Here is an 18,354-nt window from a genome sequence, read left to right as displayed (position 1 = left end):
TTCTAATGTGTTCGCAGTAAGCAATCAGATGCCCTTTGCCAGCTTCCAATTTACTTGGCTAACAGTCTGATGAGATAAAAGCTGAAAAAGATGCATTTTATAGCTACTCTACAGAAGAATAGTCAAGATCCAGAGACCCAAGATCGTGACAGGAGTCTGTATCAGACTTATGAACCAACTCAAGATGACTGGTCTGATCCTTAACGACAAACACATCCCTAGGGCCATTAATGATACTTGAAAAGGAAGATGACAGGACAATACAACAAAATACTTTCACATTACTAAATAATAAAGTAAAAAAACTACAGTAGGTGTTGTGATTACCTAAAGAGGGTTTCTAATAATTAAACTAGAAGCTGCTGTTTGAACAGCTAGACCTCGTAGAAACTCTACTTCATTCAGCTTGAGGATACAAGGAGAGACAGGAATTTTCAAAGCTTTTATATGAATCTCGCTAAAGTTTTTTCATCTTCAGAGGTGCTCCCAGGGCCCCATCATAGGTTGTTTGGTTGACCTGGTTGTTAAAATCTAGGGCAGGCAAGCAACACAACGTATCGGCATGCAAATGGCACCTTGGACAGAATCCAAGGGCATAGTACCATGAGAGAGAGAGATTGGAAAACCCTGTCTGTGACATCCTCTGGTAAAGCCACTTTCTGAAAACGCTTCCACTGAAAGCTAAAAGCACTGCTGGAAGGCACTTTCTTGGAGGACCTTCCTGAGTTATTTGGTGCACTTCTCATATACTGAAGTGAATTTCAAGGTGCTTACCTTGTGCCTAGGGATCACGTGGGAATCAAACAACGGCTTTCCCAGCACATGTCCTTAAGAAATGCTAATTTGCAAAGCATAGCTCAAACATCAAACTCCATCATGGACTGAGACAACAGTGCAAGCAAGGAGCTGGAAAAAGAGCAGGCAAGAAAGAACTGGATTTCCCTACTTGATGTTAGGAGGCTAATTTTGGAGAGGTGAAGCTGAAGATTCTGGTCTCCAACACAAAGTACCTTTACACTACTGGAAGCGATCTCTGGACTAAAATTTAGGCAGTAAATCCCACCACTTCTCCCTTCTGGAATGCCCCTGAGCTCACAAAACACCTCCAGAGTTCAAGACAGGCATCCAGCAGCAGCTCTGAGGGTGTTATCTCAACCTAGGCAGAAAACTCTTTCAGATGCTACGAAACTCCTGTGCTTCACATTCTGCATGAGCCATTGACAGTCCCCATCCAGCAGCCTCCTCGCCCATGTGCTGGATGAGGAACATTGAGTTCTCCACGCACTGTACAGCATTTTATGAGTTCCTCTTCTTCGCAACCAAAGCAGTCAAAGCTTTTCAAAAACAGGCTCTTACAAACCATCTCAGTTTGCATCTTTAGGTGCTGAAAAATGCCTATCAAGCCATGAATCTGAAAGGGGAATCTTGCTGTCTGCAGAGTGCACACAACTGAGGTTTTAAAGTCCTGGCACTGTCCTAATAAACTTCCATGATGGGGTGTACTGCTTTCCAAGGTCTTTTTAAAGATTAAGTACTTTGTGTGTGTTTACAGTGTTGAGATAGATTTTAGTGCAACATAGAATTAATTTAAATTCATTTTAATCACAGGCTATATCTAAGGATGCAAAGTAAGCTCTGAAATAAATTTAGTCTAGTAATTCCACAGAAAACAAAAAAGATGTCCATTTACCTAAAAAAATGAAATGGCTCAAACCTTTCCCAGATACTTCTGAAAATTGACCTTTTCCATTGTAAAGCCAAATTTTAAGAAACGTAGTCCATGTCCTGCTGAATGTGCACAATCCTTGCTCCATCACCACACCAAAACATGCAGGTTTGCATTTTTTCAGGTGTGACACAGAATCTGTCCATGAATGGGGATAAAACTTTTGATAAAAACCCTTTCTGATTCTAAAAGGCACAATTACTTCTTGGCTACAAAAACTTCGGCATTTTCCCTAACACCAGCTGCAACAGGCTGCTCATGACTCCCCAAGTGCGTTCCCATACGCCTGGTTAGCTAAGGATAAGGTCCCCCCCGCCTAACTTGTGAGTGATTCTGGCTACTCACAGCACGCCTACGGGTTAAAAATCCCTCATAAAAAAATCAGGTTTTGCTTTTAACTTTTTCCCTGCAGCTGAGGTCTGGAGGCTGCTGCTCCTGCAACAGCCAGGGCCCAGCTGCCGGCGGCCCAGCCCCGACCCCCGCCGGCAGCAGCCTCCCCCCGGCCTTCCCTCGGGCACCGGCTGCGGCAGCGGAGGCGGCCCGGGCCCGCCCCACGGAAGCCCGGCCCCCGCCCCGGCCCCGCGGCGCCGCCGCCGAACGGCTCCTCGGCACCGCTCTCCCGCTTCCCCCTGCGCGGCGCCCGGGCCGGCGGGCGGGGACAGCCGAGCCGAGGCGGGCCGGGCCGCGGCAAGCGGCGCCGGCAGCGCCCGAGCAAGCGAGCCGGCACCCCGCGCCCCTACTTACGCGAGGGCAGCACAGAACTACCCCGGGCGCCGCAGCGCCCGCGGAGCCTGCGCGGGCAGCACCATCCGTGGGGAAGGCGAGCAAGCTCTGCCGGAAGCCGCGGCCGCCGCCGCCGCCCTGCCGGGCCGGCCGAGGAGGGGCGGCCGCCGCCGCCATGTCAGCTGCGGGCAGCGCGCCGGCAGCCCCGCGGTGCGGGCGGCCCCGGGGCTGGCGGGGGAGGTCTCCACCAAGGGGGGCCCTTTCCAGGCGTTCGGAGAACCTGCTGCGCTCCCAGCGTCTGGGTGGTGGGGGTGTTTAGCGAGTATCCAAAATTAAATCAGAAATTACGACACTGGAGTTTTAATGGCATTAGAAACAGCTGATGCCATTACTCTCTAGGAATATCGGTTCCTATTTGCAAGCGTTGCGCTAAGTCGAACTTCATCCCGGCGCTGTATCGTCGTATCAAGCACAGAGAAGTAGTATATCGAATACTATACATATTTGGCTTCATTACTTTCATCTGAGCAGCCTAAAAATGAAGAAGCTTTGATAGATGAAAGCCGTTTACTAAAGTAAGTGCCAGCCTATGTCTACCACAGTGCTATGCACGTTCTGGTCGTTTTATTAATTACTGAATACAGTATTACTGAATTCGCGTCATTTTATATGAATATCTGGAACCAAAGTGTGGTAGAAGAGAGAAGACTGTGATTCTCAGAGCTATAAAAATTAGGCGGTATCACTTTCTGTCACATATCATGGAAGAACTTCCTTCCACCTCTTTACGTAGGTGTCATGTGTTACACGGGATTGAGTGGTGTCAGCCCTTTGTCCTTTCATGTTGGGACCGCAATAGCGATGAAAGGAAAAATAGAAAAAAGATCCTGCAGTGCTGGAACGCGCTACCTTGAAGCTGCAGGCAACCACAGCGAGCTAGCTGTGGTCTGCACAGCATGCTAATGCCTACCCTCTGGAAAAGCAGGAAAGGTGGTGGCTGCAGTTGCTGTTGTCACCGCATGAATCTTATTTGTACATTCAGTTTAGACTAATTGTACAGATTTAAGGGTATTTGAAAGTTATGGAAACCTTTATGTGCCTTTCCTAGATACTGTACCCAGGAAATACTTGCCATGGAAAAATGTGACCAAAAGTAGAGCTCACATACTGCATATCCTTAATATGGTATTTATTTGCAAGATTTTACATAAAGATATGCAGTCACACTGAGAAAGCTTAAATCTTTTTCCTTTGATTTTCCTGTATCTGACACCAGAGTTGAGAATTTATGTGGACACAGAATGTAAGTCAGTCTTAAAGGCAAAGTTTGTATGCTGGTTTTAAGAAATGTTTAAAAAAATATATACGTTTGTTGTGTGGCCAGCTTCTGCAGAGATGCTATTTGCTTGGCCATTTTAAAGCAGTTTTGATTTGATTGACATAACACTTGTATTTTCAATTATTTCCAGGCAATAAATTTGATACAGAGGGTTAAATTGCTTGTGAATAATTCTTATTCCAATACATTTAGTAAACCAAGGTAAGTGTTTTTTCGTCTCATGCACACATGTTAGTCTTCTAGGAACACAGACATAAAAAATTTAAATACTCCTATGGGTTGTTTCAGGAAGGTATATTAACATATTTACTATGACCTTGACAACACTGGAAACCACACAAGTAAGTCATCTTCGGTAACTCTGAGACCAGAAGTATGCTGCTATTGTAGCCAAAGTACAACTGAGGTGGTTTTAAATTTTCTTGTCATGGATAGTCTGTAATAGTACTTGTGAGAAAATACATTTGTAAATAGCACAGAGCAGCACTAGGGAGCAGAGAACACCATAAACCATCTACGTGATTGTTTCTCAGCACAGCTACTGAAAGTTTCCTTTCTTGGATTCTTGTACTTCTGATTGCCAGCTTTGCTTTTTTTTTTTTTTTTCCCCCAGTCATAATCTAAGGAACTGTATTTGGAGTTGGAACTGGAATTGGAGTGACCAAACTTGTAGACTTGACACAATCACATTATTGCAATCCTGATAGCTGCACGTAATTGCAGATAATGTGCCTGCATTTTAAAATAGAAAATCATGACAAGCAGTTACATCACTTGCATTTACTATATCTTTTTGCTAGATGAGGCTATTAGGATTATTTATTTTATACTGTCCAGGAATGTCTTAGAAAGTTAACAAAACATATGGATATACACAGAGCAGCTCCAGATTCCACTCAAGTAAATGATGATAGCAGTTACTCATCAGCATTTATTCATCCCTTTGCTTGCAGTCTGAACAGAGATACAAGGAAGGAAACAGATAAGCCTAGGAAGGAAGAGGACAGCAGCAGAAGTCCAGGTCTGATTAAAGGGGAAATGTGGTGTTTCCTTTTTCTTCCACTAGTTAATAACCAGTGCTGCAAATTTACTTAGCAGAAACGGTGCTACTGGTGTTCTGGGTTCATCTTTAGCAATGCAACCCATTTGTTGGTTATACACTACAGTTACAGGATAAGAATGTGCACAGGTAATACTTTAAGTCCAAGGAGAGAAGCCCTTAAGCTCTTTATTTTGGTTTCATTTGGGTTCAGCCCTCACAGAGTTCTCCCAGTTCAGTTCTGGTCCAAGTTCAACAAAATTTCAGAAAGATGATTTGGTTCTATTCCAGTTTTAAGGACAAAAAAATTATATATGTGTGTGTGTGTATATGTATGTATATATGTGTATATATATGTATGTATATATATACACACGTGTATGTGTGTATATGTATAAAATACATATTATTTATTTATTTATTTACTTATACATATCTTTATATCTATTTGAGCCAGTTTGGTGTCAATTCAGTATCCCACTAACTGTGCAAATCTCATGGTCAATCCTGCACATGAGTATCATCAGACTTTTAGACTTGAAACCTTGTTCTGTCTGGTCCTGCAGACTGAGAGATCACCAGCGGTCATCAGTTTTTAAGGACCTTCACCACACTTTTAAGGACTGCTGAATTCAGAGTCACAAGTCCAAATCTGTGGGAACCAAGTATCTCTTCTGACAGTGCTATTCTCTTTACATTCTCTTTCCTGGTCATAATGCCAGATTTTTACAACTACTATACACTCTTTTAAAGCTCACTTTTAAGTCCCAAATCTTTTTAGAAACTCTGTACAAGTATAATGAGATTTTAAAAAATGGTTTATGATAATTAGTCAAGCTGTATTCAAGCATGTATGTATTTTCTTTGTTTTCTACAGACTAGTTGGTTTCTGCTGATAACAAGAGCCTAAATGTATTCTTAAAACTAGCACAAGCAGATTTAATCTATTAGGATTATTCTGTTTTCAATTGTCTGGAGGACAACATTCCAGCTTTAAGGACAAAAGAAAAAATATGAGCCTCTAGATTTGTTTATTAAAAACACATCTAATTGGTTAAATCTCACCCACAACCTCAGAAATTAAGATGGGAAAAAAGAAACATATTGTGTGCTTGCCTGTCATTTTTAGAAAGAAGAGCACAGAAAAGATTTCTTATGTGTTGTGTCTCAAAAGCAGTGTTAAAATATATGTGAGGGTGGGCCAAACTTGGTGGTCTTCAGGCAAGATGAGGGTCATGTAAGCCATTGCTGTCCACTGCTGTCCCAGACAATAATCCCTTCCCTTCCTCCCTCTTCCTTCTCACCCTGGTCCCAATTGCACTCCCCTTTGCAAGCTTGGGCCTCCGTAATGCCAGCATCCAGGTCTCCTGTGCCAGTCACTAAAAAACAAGCTGGTGCCAAGGAAGGGAAGGTTTTGGGATGGAAAGTTTGCCCTAACTGTAGACCAAAATTAAGGCATGCTGTGGTGGGTGCTGGCAGGGTTTGAGGGCATTAGGTGGTGGGCTGGAAGGGGGTGTCACTCTTCAGGTGGCATTTGCTACTCCAAAAATAATTCCGTATTGCTCCTAAGAAAAGATGATGGGCAGGAGTGTAGTGCGTCACTGAAGGGGGCCAGCTGGGCTGCTGCTTAATTATTCTGATACTCCATAACTTCCATTCATTTAAACAATAAAGGCTTTAAATCAAATGCAGTTCAAAAAGAGAATGAATACAAAATATAGGTGACACATCATGAACTTCCTTAAAAGTATTATTTTATTAAAAGGCATGTCCAGCATGTAGGTAAAATATAGCACAGAAAGTTTTAAAATACCTTAAACCAGGGAGTTTAAAGTGACCCTGTAGTGTCTATACATTTACATTTGTTTCAATAATAAAGTTTCTATTACCAGTACTGCAGTGAATTCTTAATGCTGTTTACTTTGATACAAATAATCTGTAGCAAAAAGTTGAATGAGGAATAGTTATAAAAAAGAAACAGGCATCAAATGCAAAACATTTGCATACATTCCGGAAAAAAAAAAAAAACCTCCAATGAATTGTAATAAAAAACTTGAAATTAATATTTGTAAAATATGACTCAGTATGTCTCAGAATTTTTAGTCCATTTTCTTTAAATACATGAATTAATATAGTTCTCTGTTTATTTTTAAGTTTAATTTAAAGATGCTTTGAGGAGACAGATGAAATATTACAAGCCTCTTATTATATATTATTTATTCCAGACTTAGGAAATTATTTTTTAAATGTAAAGCACCATTTTAATAATGTGAGAACAAAGAAAATTCACTAATTAACCTGAAAATGAAACATTGACAAATAACTAAAATGAATTTAAGATTCAAGTCCGAAACCTTTCCACAAAACCAACTTATTTTGTTTGCAAATTACAGCATATGAAATGGTTCTCTAGCATTTTACATAAAAGACTGGAAGGTTGGTTTTATTTAAGGGGAGAATAATTATTGCTTTTTGTAATCTTCCATTTCTCAGGATTTGAACTGGACAAAGTCATATACAATACCTGTATTATTAAAGGTTCTTACTTTAAGGTTATACTTTTCAGGAGCTAGTAATGATTAATGAGAAATTTTTACAGCAAGAGATGTGCTACTGCTTATACTTTTTCCATACATTGTGTTTTCAAACAAAAAGTACCCTTCAATTAAAATTTCACTTACTCTATTTTGTTCCCTTCCAAAATGAAACCTGTCTGCATTCAGCCTAGTGAAGCAGCCTGCAGTGGGCACTGCATCCTCCATCAGGGGAGTTAAAAGAAACAGATGAATTTTCAGAAAACAGTTATCTTCTCACAGCCAGTTTCTCTTGAAGACAACACACGCCTGAAGCACTTCAGCTCACAAAGGAGCTGTGATGCCACTTCCACTGCAATATAGTTAGACAAGGATCTCACTTTCTTAACTTACTTTTCCCTTTCTAGCAATTCAGCCAAAGATACTGTCATCACTGCAGCTTAAGTTCCCATCAATGTTAATTGAAATATAAACCACTTTTCACCCTATGCTGATAAATTACAAAATGTTGAGCCCACTTCCCACTTTACAGATGGAAAATTGCAGCTCAGTCTTGTTTCTCTTCCTAAAGAAAATGGACCAAATTAAATCCCTTGAACAGTAACAGTTGATCCGCAACTTATTCTGCCCTGCATATCTGTCTCACATACCTGTCAAACAGCACACTGGTTAAGAAAAAAGCAAATGTATGACATGTAATATAGGTGTGTCTCAAATTTGGAGACTCCTCCTGAGACAAACATAGTGTGGGTACAGCGACTCAGCTGAACAGATCCTATTTTAGGGCTGCAACCTGAAGACATACAGTTAAACTGTATCAAAGCATTTTGAAAAGGGATTTTACAGCTTTCAGCTACCAGATTTACAACTATTTTCTATATAACTCCTGTTATCAAGCCTGATCCAAATAATCTCAAAAGGAGAATTTGCATGGAGCTTTGAATCTTTCTGCACATTTAACATACCTCTGCATTTATTATTTGTTAACCAACATTGCTCCAAATTCCAAACCTCAGCTATGGAACTTCAGTTATGGAACAATTTGACTAGAATCAAAAGGATTTACTTACATAAACCCTGCCTGCTAGTGAAAGAAAAATCAAAATAGGACCATAGAATTTGGTGGTTGGTTTTTGTTTTGTTTTGTTGTGGTTTTTTTTATGTATTTTTTCTTTGCAGCACTCAGCACTAAACTTTTCCTGCGTAGTATCTGTTTGAAGGTTTTCCTACTAAACGCCTTCACAGAATCACAGGATATGCTGAGTTGGAAGGGACCCATGAGGATCATTGAGTCCAAATCTCAACCCTGCAGAGGATCATCCCCAAGAGTCACTCCATGTGCCTGACATAATCATCCAAATGCTTCTTGAACTCTGTCAGGCTTGGTGCTGTGACCACTTCCCTGGGGATCCTGTTTCAGTACCCAAGCACCTCTTATGCTAATATAAGTAGCTTTTGCTCTGGCATTATATTCCTCCTTAATACCAAAGAAAGGAGTCATATTATTTTGGTATTTCAGTTCCTGGAGAGTTAGTGGCTTCAGCTCAGGAAGAAAACAAAATGTAACACATGTGCAATCCCTTTCTAAAACAGGATCTAAGTAGAATAAAATTCACAATTTATCAGGCAGATTAAACACCATTATGATGGTGATATGTTTTTACATTTCTATAGACTTTATCAGAGGTACTGGCTGCTTCAAAGCCCTGTAGATAACCTGATTAATAAACACAGTTAATCCCTCCCCTGGTTTGGTAACCCTGACACCAGGACAGACTGATTTTGCTTAGAAGCTTTTTTTTTCCCCTGAAATTCAGTTATCTAGACAGACTTTGTTTATATGTGGATTCAAACTGTACTGATACTAGTTACCCCCCTGGACTTTTAATCTATACTAATAACACTTTTCAGTATCATAATCATCCTGATGGTTAGTTAGTTGATACACCTTGTGAAAAGTGCCACCTCTCACAGGAGCTGCTGAGTCTTCCACGTTCTTTCCCTTCAGTCTCTTCTCAGACCCTTCAGACCCTTTTCCCTCCTTAGCAAGCAGAGTAGTTTATCATCTGTTTTCCTGGCAGCTATATTTCACGTAGTTTGTAGTGTGCCTTCTATCTAAGACACCAGGTAAGGACCAAGGATGGTCAGCACCTGATACCTTTCATGGCCTCGGGCAGTACCAACTCTGCCTCACGCTTCCTTTGACTGATATTCAGCCCACTGTAGAAATTACCCCATTTCAGCACTACTGTGGCAAATCACTGTGTTGTAAAGTGATCTCAGACCATGATGACTGAAGTGGAATACTGTTTCCAGGTATTTTCAGTCGTGCTAATGGTGTAGCAAAATACTAAGACCTGCTGAATTTAACACTAATAAAGAACTGGTTTTCAGGAGCTAGGCTGAGATACCAAAGTATCTTGTCATACTCACTTCCTTTGTGTATAAAGAACTAACCAGCTCAGACCTTTCAACCAATTTCTGTTTATTCTATTTGGAATTTTTATGGTTTAGATACTAAAAGTTTATTTTATTTCTCTAGTTTTGTCTAAATAAAATTCTGCCTTTTGGTCAAGTTTTGTATGATTGAGAATTAACAATACCATTTCTAGAATCCCTTAAGCCATTGTTTCCTCTAACAGTAAATATGATACTTAGATTCATTTTAATGACAGTGAAGTCAGCAGAAATTTTATTTTACTTTATTTTAAATGACCCTTAGAGGTGATAGCCCTGTCTAAAGATATCTCTTCCCATTTCCATCATGTGTTTTGGCTTAAGGAGAGCAAAGCCCTGACACCACTCGACTTACTTTCCACTAGAGCCTAAGCTTATAGACAAAGGAAAAATCCATAGGATTGTTATCAGGAATACAAGACAAAGCTCTTGAATAGAACATGTAAGCAAATAAAGTTTTTTACAATCTTTAACAAGGTAATTTAGCTGCAGGAACATTTTACTAAGACATGGGAGTTGGCTAAGGTACAGGAATTCATGCAGCTACAGAACCCTGTCCTTCATACTGTGTATAGATTGTTTTCTCAAGGTGATGAGACTTAGTAAGAGTCTCAGATTATAAAGCTCCATCATTTCTAGTGAAGAGTAAGTTTCTCATTGTTTTAAGATATTAAAAAAAAACCTCTGCCCCCATATTCTAGTGAATAATTTTTCCTTCTTGCTAATAATTGTGTATTGTTTATCTAGAATGTGGTTACATAAAATATAATAAGGACAATACAGACGAGATCAGATTAAAATAAAATTACTTCTAATGCACTGGGTCCAGCTGCTTGGATACATTCCCACTCTACCCATTCATCTTGTACTTGAACCATTTTCTGTCTCTGGTGATAATACTATCAGCAGGAAAATACCCATACAACTAAAATGCTGCTATAGTTCACACTTCTGCTAGGTTTAGTGCTAAATGAAATACTGTCACCAATTCTATTTTCATCATTCATCTTGCAATTGTGTTTGGTTTGGTTGTTTGGGGTTTTTTTTAAGCATTACTTTTTTAAGACTGTAGGATTCTCAGTTTTCCTTTAACTAAAATAAAGAGGTTTTCAGCAACTAACATTCCAGGTACAAGCTGGTAAATCTGAAATCTCAAGACTCAAAACCAAAAAACTAAACCAATACATGGGGTGAGAAAAAAAGGCTTAGGATTAAAGTCCTTATCATGATTTTTGGTTGACTCATGGGCATCGAATGTGTGAAACTGGCTTCACTGAACACTCTGTACTAGCAATTCAAGATGATATATATCAGTTAGAAGTAATTTTTGGAATCTGAAGAGCCAGCAATTTAAAAGCTAGTGCTGCAAACAAGCCTCAACATCAGAAAGAAAGACAAAAAAAAAAAAAAAAAGAAAAAAGGCACTGGAACTTTTTAAAAATGTTTGAACAACATGATCATGACTAAAAATTCACAAGTCTACAGGCAAGATCTTTGCACCACTGTAATCTAATCATGTGCTATCCTTGGATTTTTTGTACCAGAACAAGTCCTTCCTCTGTGCAGCATTAGAAAGAAGCCAAGCTTTCAGCAAGCTATAGTGCGGTTTAGTTTTACTATTGCAATGCATCAAACCCTGGCACTGGCATCCTAATGAGGACAAGAACTGCGCTTTCATGCAAAGAGGACTAGTTCCCCCTCCAGTCTGTTTAAAATACTGTTCACTGCTTCGAGCACACCATAGCTACAGACCCTACTTTTCCTCACAGGAATTCATACAAGTGACATGAAGTCCAAGTCAGTATGCTCAATGTTTGGTGACTTGATTCCACATCACAGTAACTAATCTTGATTATTTACAAGAATCACCACATTTCACTTTACTAGCACTCCTTGTCCTCAGCCTATACCATTTGCCCTTGTGCTTTGGAGAACTGCTTATCAGGAAACCCAGCAAGCTTCCCTGCATCTGGGCCATGTCGCTCCTCAGAGCTTGGCTCTGCCATGGGGTACACTTGGCCTATGACTGCTTACAGTAGGCTGCCAGCAATAAGCCATAAATTCTTATATTTGCAGTATAGCAGTCTCATTGTGCTTATCTTCTCAGTCTGCTTGCTCCAGCATTGGTATTCTTGATTTTAAATCCTCAGGCCAGGGGCTAGCCAGTGAGGAATTATTTTAAAGGACCTTAGTGCAATGTGTTTATCATTGAGACCTCAAGCATATCACCTTGACTGAAAATGCACAATAGTAGAAGGTTAACATAGCAGCAGATTAGAGTGTTTCTAACTGTGACAGAAGTTATTCCATATAGCAGCTCTCTCACTGGAAGGTAGAGCTAGACAAGAACTGTAAGAAAACAGATTCTTCAGAATGAAAAGTATTCCCAGGCATATGGTTCTTTCACAGGCTCTGCTCCCAGGAAAAGCTCCTCAGCCTAGGGTGGCAGATCCTAACAAGACTGATGAGAACTGTTTGGTTATGGCACACACCTGGAATACAAGAGGTTTTCTGGGATGGGAACCAAAGGGTGGTCACCATGTAGCGTGAAGAATTTCCAACTATGTTTTGGCAGGACATGGGGAAAAATTTACATAACAAAATATTTTGTTTCATTTTTTTTCAGGCGAAAACTCCCCCATTTCTACATGAAAGCTTGCATTAAAAATGGGTACAGAAAATTTATTCCATGGAGGAGAAGGAGAAAAGCTGTTTTTTCCATAGAGAGAACATATCAAGTATCTGGCATACCAAGGAACCATCCACTCTGCCTCAGGTTCTTGGTATCTTGTTTTCCTGAACAGCTCTGCTACTCATTTCTGCCAGCATGTTACTGAAAAATTGAGAGTATAATACTGGGAGTTTAAATGCCACAAATAAGCTGATCAGTGCCCCAAAGTTTATGAGAAGGGACAGAACATCTTGACAGTACAACAGGGCAGTAAAGTCACAAGGAAAACAAGAAGATTATTTTATGTTGTTTCTAATTCAGCCTGGGCAGAGCTAGATTACAGCAAGTCTTGACAATCCTCCTTGTTCAAGTACTGATCTTTGCTTTAATTAACAAATAAGATAGGGAAAGAGCTAAAACTATGAATTTGTTGACTGAGGATTAGTCTATGTCCTTGTCTCTCTTTACTGCTCTCCTGCTATTCTCATCCTAAATATTTCTTCTATTAGGTACTTCAGATTTAATCTGAGGAATGGGTACTGAGGGTCTTAGTCCCCTCTTCCCATTTGGAAGACTACTGTAACAGAAAAAGCAAGGTCCTATGCTAATACCTAACTACAGGAATTCAGCAGGCAGCCTCTAAGCCACTAATCTGAACGTAATCCAGATATACCACAAAGGCAAAGTAGGAGTATTCATCCTTACTGATACATGTGCAGTTATCTGAGTATTAGCTGGGAAAATTATATAGATTCATAAGAGCACTGTTTCCTCAATAATAGCAAATCGATACATACAAATATTGGGAGATTGTTGTACAATTTGATTTACTTTATTGAGCAATAGTCTGATAGTGACAATGGTGAATTAGAAGTAAAAAAAAAAAAAAAAAAAAAAAAAAAAAAAAAAGAAAAAAAAAGAAAAAACTGACCACCTCAAAAACAAACAAACAAAAAAGACCCAACAAACAAAACCCAAATCCTATTTCCCCATATTTTGGGAAACAAGCTGAAGAAAACATTCTACACTGTAGAAAGACAGCTGTAACTGCTGATATCCATGTTTTGACATTGGAACTGAGCAACTGCAAGTCTGCAGCCTACAGTCTTAAAGCCTCAACCAAAAGAGGCTTAATAGTAATAACATGGATATATCACCACTGTGAAGATGTTAACATGTTAAGGATTCTGGGATACCAATCTGGTATAATCAGCAACATACTAAGTTCCTGTGAAAGATGTGGCATTTCTTCTTAAGGTCAGCCTTTAGAGAACTTTGAAAAACAATGTTTTAAACTGATTACTTACAGTACTCCTTTGCTTGCAGAAAAGCAGGAGAATAGTTCAGTAAAACTGAATACATGATCATTTTCTGACTGGATTTGATTAGTTACATAACTTCAGCAAGATTATCACAGTGTGATCTAGTTAAGCTTTTAGGATTATATGAACACCAGCACCAAATTAATCTTGGAATCAGACAAGTGAGATACTTGTGAACTCTCATATGTCTCTGACCACTTCTGCAGTCTCTCCCAGTCCCACTGCTTCAGTAAGCATTTGATAGTTAGAGCAGCATTTTATGCCATTGACAAAGCAACACAATCTGGACAGATTCCTGACTTCTCTCTCCTTGCAAGAATAGCGTGCCACCTTGTTGAACCCCCAAGGACATAAGTTGGGATTATTCTACATAAAGTCTCCCTTTGTGGCATCTGAAATAAAAACCTTTTCCCTGGAACTGCCACTGTTTTGATAGTGAATTCCATGTGGAGTTGTACAGCTGGTTACTCAGTTCTTTGGCTGATTTTAAGAACTGCATTCAAAAGTTACTCTATGTTAGAGGCATTTAGAAAATATATTTATACCTGGTATTGGTACTCTTTCAAGTACTCTTTTAGTCTTGTTGGTAATGGCAGCTCCCAGATCTGATTTGTACTCTTGTTTATAGCTATTCTGCAGCGGTGTTGAAGAGATGGAGTAGACGTATAGAGGGGTTTGTTCAAGTAAAGATGAACTGTTCCATTTGAAGGTGTTTCAGTTCTGTCCTTGCACATAAGAACATAGTACTCAATCAAATGCACAACGCTGTTGAACTGTTTAAGTCTAGATCTGACACAAGTGATAGAATCCAGTCTAAACTTGCCATCTTGATATTCTATACGTAGATTGGTCGGTCCCGCTGATGTTTTTACTGAAATAGTCAGTAGATACTCTGAATGCGAACTATCCCTAACCAAAAAGGTTCCTTCGGGGGCATCCTGTAATCTCTCTTTGGCTTCAGCAACAGTCATGTTGCCCCAGTACCATCCTGTTAAAAAACGAGAGAAAAAAGGGATTTGTTTATTCCTGTTTGTTTAAAAAGCTGCTCTTTAGCTGACATACTTGTAATCACCTATTGCCTTTGTTTTTTGAAAGCTGAAGTCCTGCAGGCACAGTAAATTTTTATTTGCTATTTAAATCCATTTGCTTTACAATGCGTCTCGTTTTGACAGAGCCGTCCAGGTCACTCTTTATTTTCATATCTGTGCATACACAGGCACAAACTTTCCCGCAGCGTCCTGCGAGGCAGACGCGGGAGCCGCGGACCCGGCGGGCCGCCCCCGAGGCAGCAGGGACGAGTCCCGCGGCTCCCCGCCGCTCTCCCGCCGGGGCCGGCGCAGCGTCCGCACGGCACAGGCTGGCAGTCCGCAGAGAGCCCGGCAACTCCGGGCAGGCTGCTGTTGAAATGAGCTTTGTATAGCGATCGGAAACAGAGAGGGGTAAGAAAACAACTCAGGCGGGGCTGCTGCGGTCCTGGCGCGGCGGCGATGGACACAAAAAAGCCCTACCCGCCGCCAAGCCCCGCGTCCTGCCGGGCCGGGTGAGCCGCCGCCACGCCGGCGAGCGGAGCGCAGGTACGCGGGGCCGAGGGGATGCGGCGCCGTGGCCGCCCCGGCCGGCGGCAGCGCCCGGCCCTCTCTCGGCCGCCGATCCTGGGCTGCCGCCGGGGCGCGGCGCTGCCGGCGCTTTCTCTTCGGCCGCCGCCGTAGCCCGTGGAAGGTCGGAGCCGCCGCCGCCGCCCCTCTCTGCCGCGAGAGCGCGACCCCGCAGCGCCGGGCGGCGATGGCCAAGCGTCGCCCCGCCGCCCGCTTCCCCTCTCGGCCCGGCGGGGCTTCCCGCCTCCCCCGAGACCTCGGCGCGGCGGACGGCGGGGAGCCGGGAGCCTCGGCGAGCGCCGCCGCCCCGGGCGCTTCCTCCTTCCCGGCCGCCCGGGCTTACCTGCCCGCCGCAGCTCCTCCATAGCCGCGGCCAGCTGCGCCGCCTCACGGGACTCCTCGGCAACGGGCGCCGCCGCCCCGCGGTGCCCCCAGCGCTCCCGGGAGCTCTCCGCGCTCTCCAGGGACTCGGCGGAGCGCAGGGTCATGGGCGGCAGCTGCGGCGGGCGCGGCCCCGCTCGCACGCAGGTCGGGGACTGCCGGCGGGAGAGGGCTCCGCTTCGCCGCCGCCGTGGGGTTCAGCGCCGCGCCGGGTACATGGTCCCGGCCCCCAGCCCGGGCACCGCCTGCGAGCGGAGAGACAGCGTGGTTAGCGGCGAGCCCCGCGAGAGGCGCTCCCGACGCAGTCCGTGTGTTTCTGGAGATCCCGCTTCGGAACTTCCCAGCATCCAAAGGAGGGACCCGAGGCGAGAGATCACCTCGCGGCGGAACGGGGGAGGGACATCTCCTCCCCCCACCGCCCAGCCTGTCCTCGGCTCCCCTCCACCGGGCAAGCGGCGGAGGCAGCGGCCCGCGAAGGTGGTCTCGCTTTATTGCAAGGGCAAACCTGCTGATGCGCCGCTCCCTCCGCCGGAGCAGGCGAACCTGGCCGGCAGCACCGCGGCGGGGGCGTTTGGGGAGGGAGGAGGTCGTGGGGGAGAGCCGAGCAGGTAAAGGTACGAGTGAGGAGGGGTAACCAACGAAGCGGGGCAATCCCAGCCTGGGTTGCACGCTGCGGTGCGTAGGAACAGTACAGCAATGCTTTTCAGTAAGATCATACGACAGCTCGTACCTCCAGGAACGGGAGCCCTGTCTGGGTCGTGCTCCCGGGGTGGGAGAGCTTCTCCCGGGCAGCTACGTGTCCGAGGAACTGCGGAGCGGGTGCTCTGGCCGGGGGCTCGCTGGCCGCTGGGAACGGGAAGGGGCAGTACGGTGGAGGCTGAGATATAATTAGCGGGGACAGGAAATGTGGTTTTCCCTCTCTATTAAATGATGATATTAGGAAAAACAAACAAACAAACAAAAAACCTTTCCACTCGGCTGAAGCGAACGGGAGGGACAAAAAGACCCTCCCCTTTCTAGGAGCACCGTCAGGTCGGGAGCGATACAAAGTCGGGCAGCACCAGGGAGAGGGAGCCTAGCCGGCTTAGCTGGGGTGGAGGGAGGCCCGGGAAAGACCGCGACCCCTCGCTGGTGCTTGCGAACCGGGCGGACTCTCTGCCTCCGGGTGCGCAGCAGCTGCCAGGTGAGGCATTATGCCGAGTTGGTTCCTCCCGTAACAAGTTCCATGGCGGAGCTCAGAAACTTTTTCAAATTAAACTGTAGTGGCAACTAATAGGCTGCTCTACCGGGTTTCTATCGTAACATGTGCAGGCACATTAGCAGCAACCCCCAGCAAAGCCTATCCCCTTCTTCCGCTGGGCTTAGAAGCTCCCGCCACCGGCTCGGGGACGGGGCGCAGGTGCGCCTGTCACCGGAGCGGCTGCGGGCGCGGGGCCGCCGAGCACAGGTGGGAGCAGCCCTGCCGGCCGTGTCCGGGCGCGACCTCTTGTGAAAGGGAAGCTCCGGGAGAGCCTGCCCGCGAAGCGCCGCCACTCGCGGGAGTTCGGTGGGAACGGAAGGCTTGCGAGGCGCTGGGGTATGGCTGCAGACGGGTATCCCCCGGCAGCCTGCCGTCGGCTGCGGAAGAGCCGCATCCCGCCGGTCGGCAGCGCCGGCCCGGGAGCGGGGAGGCGGGCTGCCCGCTCGCGGAGCGCGGCAGCTCATCGAGCAGAGGGGGGCGAGCGGACTCACCCGAGCTCGGAGGGACGGGGCTGTGGCCGCCGCTGCCACCGCCTGGAGATGGGGCGGTCAGGTTGTTCTGGCTCCCGGCGGCGTTGAGGGGCTGCAGGGACAGAGCACTCGCCGCCGGGAAGAAGCGTTGAGGCTGTGCTGGGGCGGACAGGGGCTGCCGGAGAAGGATGGTGCTTCTGGGGAAACAACACCCTCCTCTCCCCCCCTCTCTCCCCGGCGCGGGCGGTCTGCTCGCCTTTGATTGCGAGGCGAGGGCATCCTGCCCCCGCCGCTCCCCCCTCCCGGGATGGTTACATACAAAGGCTGCTTTCCAGGAACTTTCCAGGAACCGCATCATGTGACAGGACCCGCTCCGGCGCCTCCGCCGCGATCGCGGCCAGCCGGGGCCGACGCACCGAGCCGCCGCCCCTGTCACGCTGGGGTAGCGGTGGCCGAATGCTGTCCCGCGGCCCCCCCGCCTCCTCCTCCTCCTCCTCCTCCTCCTCCGCCCGCGGGGCCGCGGGCGACGCGCAGGTCAGTGTCCAGGAGCGCGGGGGGACCGGGCCGGCAGGGCCGGGTACGGCGGGACCCCCTGAGGTAACCGGGCGGGAGCGGAGCGCGGCCCCCGGCCGGGGCGGCGGGGCGAGGGGTGCCCGACCTGCCCGGCGCCGGCGGCCGCGGGCACCTGAGCGCGGCGGCGGGGCCCGCCCTCAGGGCCGGGAGCGCGTCAGGGGCCGATGCCAGGAGCTCCGTGCCAGGGACTTGCGGCGGCCGAAGCTCCTGGGACACCCCACCCTGGTCTCCACCCCCCTTCACCCTCCGGCGCTAAATACCTCGTTGCTACAAACAGCCATTGC

General features: G+C 45.5%; 2 protein-coding genes across 4 annotated transcripts in view; both read right to left on the bottom strand.

Annotated features, from left to right (window-relative positions):
* Positions 1-2,628, bottom strand: part of CRADD (CASP2 and RIPK1 domain containing adaptor with death domain) — an 81,070-nt gene extending 78,442 nt beyond the window's left edge. Inside the window, exon 1 of one of the 2 annotated variants that reach the window (XM_050323530.1) lies at positions 2,471-2,628. The gene's annotated coding sequence lies outside the window, so the exon portion shown is untranslated. Of the gene's footprint in view, positions 1-774; positions 1,377-2,470 lie in introns of those variants that run through there. The other variant, XM_050323531.1, reaches the window with a different exon arrangement.
* A 3,936-nt stretch (positions 2,629-6,564) lies between these two features.
* SOCS2 (suppressor of cytokine signaling 2) lies at positions 6,565-17,767 on the bottom strand. 2 transcript variants are annotated; one of them, XM_050323532.1, is made up of 3 exons: positions 16,518-17,767; positions 15,750-16,032; positions 6,565-14,799 (listed from the first exon to the last, which is right to left on the bottom strand). In XM_050323532.1, exons 2-3 carry the CDS (start codon positions 15,892-15,894, stop codon positions 14,351-14,353), a joined length of 594 nt encoding a protein of 197 aa, XP_050179489.1. In that variant the 5' UTR covers positions 15,895-16,032; positions 16,518-17,767; the 3' UTR covers positions 6,565-14,350. The 2 variants fall into 2 exon arrangements, with proteins under 2 accessions (XP_050179489.1, XP_050179490.1); XM_050323533.1 differs by having other exon boundaries at positions 17,519-17,767.
* Positions 17,768-18,354: the final 587 nt, after the last annotated feature.

This window comes from Myiozetetes cayanensis, unplaced genomic scaffold (assembly GCF_022539395.1).
Source record: "Myiozetetes cayanensis isolate MyiCay16 unplaced genomic scaffold, myiCay2020 scf3, whole genome shotgun sequence".
NCBI lineage: Eukaryota > Metazoa > Chordata > Aves > Passeriformes > Tyrannidae > Myiozetetes > Myiozetetes cayanensis.
Note: the sequence above shows the minus strand (reverse complement) of the source record. Positions and strands in the feature narration are given on the sequence as shown.

Bases quoted from the DNA above. Each gene is read 5' to 3' on its own strand.
- SOCS2 (XM_050323532.1), bottom strand. From the start codon at position 15,894: ATGACCCTGCGCTCCGCCGAGTCCCTGGAGAGCGCGGAGAGCTCCCGG. The intron at 14,800-15,749 runs GTAAGCCCGGGC...GTTTTTTAACAG, and splicing joins GGAGGAGCTGCGGCGGGCAG to GATGGTACTGGGGCAACATG.